This window comes from Acyrthosiphon pisum, unplaced genomic scaffold (genome assembly GCF_005508785.2).
Source record: "Acyrthosiphon pisum isolate AL4f unplaced genomic scaffold, pea_aphid_22Mar2018_4r6ur Scaffold_1254;HRSCAF=1734, whole genome shotgun sequence".
Lineage (NCBI taxonomy): Eukaryota > Metazoa > Arthropoda > Insecta > Hemiptera > Aphididae > Acyrthosiphon > Acyrthosiphon pisum.
Genome location: NW_021761054.1, coordinates 3,422 through 5,865, shown reverse-complemented (window position 1 = coordinate 5,865; position 2,444 = coordinate 3,422). Strand labels below are relative to the sequence as shown.

Sequence of the window (2,444 nt, the reverse complement as noted above, 5' to 3'; positions counted from 1 at the left end):
AAAATCAATTATTATTATTTTAATATTATTAGACAATTTCTTATTTTATATAAAATCGTTATATGTATACTTGTCTTAAACTAATACATTCAATAATCATGTAGGTAGTGTTTTATTTGTAATAATACTATAAAAATAGTTTTATTATTATTACTATTTTTTAATAATAATAATATTTTGAATACCGACCTTTTTAACTTAGTGCACATTTCGTTTTGCCAAAATTCATCATTATATACAACTCTTTCAATGTGTATCCAATTTTCAGAGAATACAACAAAATAACAATAACTTTTTTTGGTTATATGCAATTGCCCTTGAATTTGATAGTAATAATCATGAGTTCTCTTTAATTCTGGTTCATTTGATTTTTTATTAATTTTAAGACATTTAATCTGAAAAATGTAAGGTTTTAATATAGGTACATAAAGGTATATTAAAATTTGGTATTTTTATTTATGATAAATGATATTATATATATATCTTACTTTTTTGTCATTTATAGCATCAATGATGGTTGTATGGTCTTTAGCAGAATAAGGACATTTAATTTCGACCAGACAGTCATCTCCAATCAGTCCATCTATTAATTAAAAATGTAAATATATGACTAAATGTATAAAAAAATATACTATACTGTTTCCTACTAATCTAAATTTTAACGTAAGACACTCATTATTTCAAAAAGTGTTAAACTTTTTGAAAACAATGTTACATGGTTTCGAGTAGGTAGTTATAAAATAACATTTTTAAAAATATATATATTACGATATTTAAGATTCTGAGCGGAGCGATAAATGTATTGATTTTACAATTATGTTGGTTTTTTTTTTAGTTTTTTTTTTGTGTTTGTCATCCTCTTTTAAGACAGAAAAAGTGATTAGATTTTCTTCAACAGGATCTTTTTTGATAGGAAAGTGAATCTATAATTGGTATTTTGGGGGTGAAAAGTAAAAATTTTCCAGTCGTTTTCAAAAGCCCCATGAAAAAAAAATTAAGCTCTTTTTTAGCTATTTACGGACATTGTCAGTTTTTATTTTTTTATTTTTTTTTTCAAGCAATAAAGTGTCAATAAAATTTTATTTGTTGGATAAAAATGCGTGAAAATGTAATACAAGGCTCCTAATATATTGCTACAATAGCAGTTGAAAATATTAAAAATACAGGCACAATTTTTTTATTAACATTTAAAGTTCTAACTTTGACAAAATTTATCAATTTAAAATTTAATAATTATGTTGTAGACTTGTAGTTAAAAAATTATAAAATGATCAACTTTTATATCTAAAGACTGAAATGTAAAATAAGGTTACACGTAAATAGATTATATATAAATTACTTTATTCACAATAATATCATCAAATATAGGTAGGTACTTAGTAATACCATAGGCGACTGATCGTCTTCGCTCAGAATCGTTTTTTTAGTAGAATTATATTATTATATCATTGAATTCAAATTTAACACCATCCTTTACAGTGACCCACTTGTGACCTACTGGACAGCAGAGCAACACCCACTAGCCCACTTTTTTTTTATACTCATCCATTTATATAAACTTTAAATACTTTTAACTCATAATAGAAATACTTGTCCTAAATTTGATTTTTAAGTACCGAAATACTAAGATTAATATTCAGCTTTAGAATATGAAACTAAAACTGTATGTTTTCATTCAAAAAAGTAAAAATTAAAAACAAATATAAGGAAAAAGAATATAAATAAATATGTATATAATTTATATTATTTAAATTTTGTTTTGTAACGACAATAAACCATGTAAACATATTTTATTTAATTATTGATAGGTTTGCATGTCTATAATTAAATGTCTTTGTATTATATTAAATTTATGAATATTTTATAATTTATAAAAAGTTAAAGACTATGTCTCACCTGGTGAAGCAGCAAAGTATGGAATAGATTGATCAACTATTAGACCGCAAGAAGAAACTTTTTGGCCTAATGTAGTTTCCAAACATTGTATAGCGATTGATTCCATTGTTTTTCCATAGTCAGTTGCGGCTGAAGAAAAATATCTGTACAATAAATCATAAACCAAAGACTTGCACGAGGTTGTTGATCTTCGTTTACAAATTCGGCCAAAGTTAGAAGCAGTAATACGGTTTTTTCGTTCAATATGCCATTTTTGACATGCTGCTTGTTCTCTTGTTTCTAACTCCAACTGTTGCCTTGCATTTTCATTCAATGTGATTGAATGCAAAAAATATGTTTTTTTCTCTTCGATGTCATGTAAAGAGTATTCATCTAGAAGAGGTTCAGCTAAGCCGTAATGTTCATCTGCACCGCGCGATTTTTTCAAAAACAATTTTTTCTTAGGAAACAACTGCCTTCTTTTTTTAAGCGCAGCTGCTTTCCTTTCTCTTGATTTTAAAAATTTCTTTCCTACATGACCTATGAATTATAACAATATTGGCATAATA

General features: G+C 25.5%; 1 protein-coding gene across 1 annotated transcript; it reads right to left on the bottom strand.

Moving 5' to 3' along the window:
- Positions 1–85: 85 nt before the first annotated feature.
- Positions 86–2,437, bottom strand: LOC107885470. The gene is made up of 3 exons (XM_029491860.1): positions 1,897–2,437; positions 489–583; positions 86–395 (listed from the first exon to the last, which is right to left on the bottom strand). The coding sequence occupies exons 1-3, from the start codon at positions 2,000–2,002 to the stop codon at positions 90–92; spliced, it is 507 nt and encodes a 168-aa protein (XP_029347720.1). The 5' UTR covers positions 2,003–2,437; the 3' UTR covers positions 86–89.
- Positions 2,438–2,444: the final 7 nt, after the last annotated feature.

Bases quoted from the DNA above. Each gene is read 5' to 3' on its own strand.
- LOC107885470 (XM_029491860.1), bottom strand. From the start codon at position 2,002: ATGGAATCAATCGCTATACAATGTTTGGAAACTACATTAGGCCAAAAA. The intron at 584-1,896 runs GTGAGACATAGT...TTTAATTAATAG, and splicing joins ATACTTTGCTGCTTCACCAG to ATGGACTGATTGGAGATGAC. The intron at 396-488 runs GTAAGATATATA...TACATTTTTCAG, and splicing joins ATGCTATAAATGACAAAAAA to ATTAAATGTCTTAAAATTAA.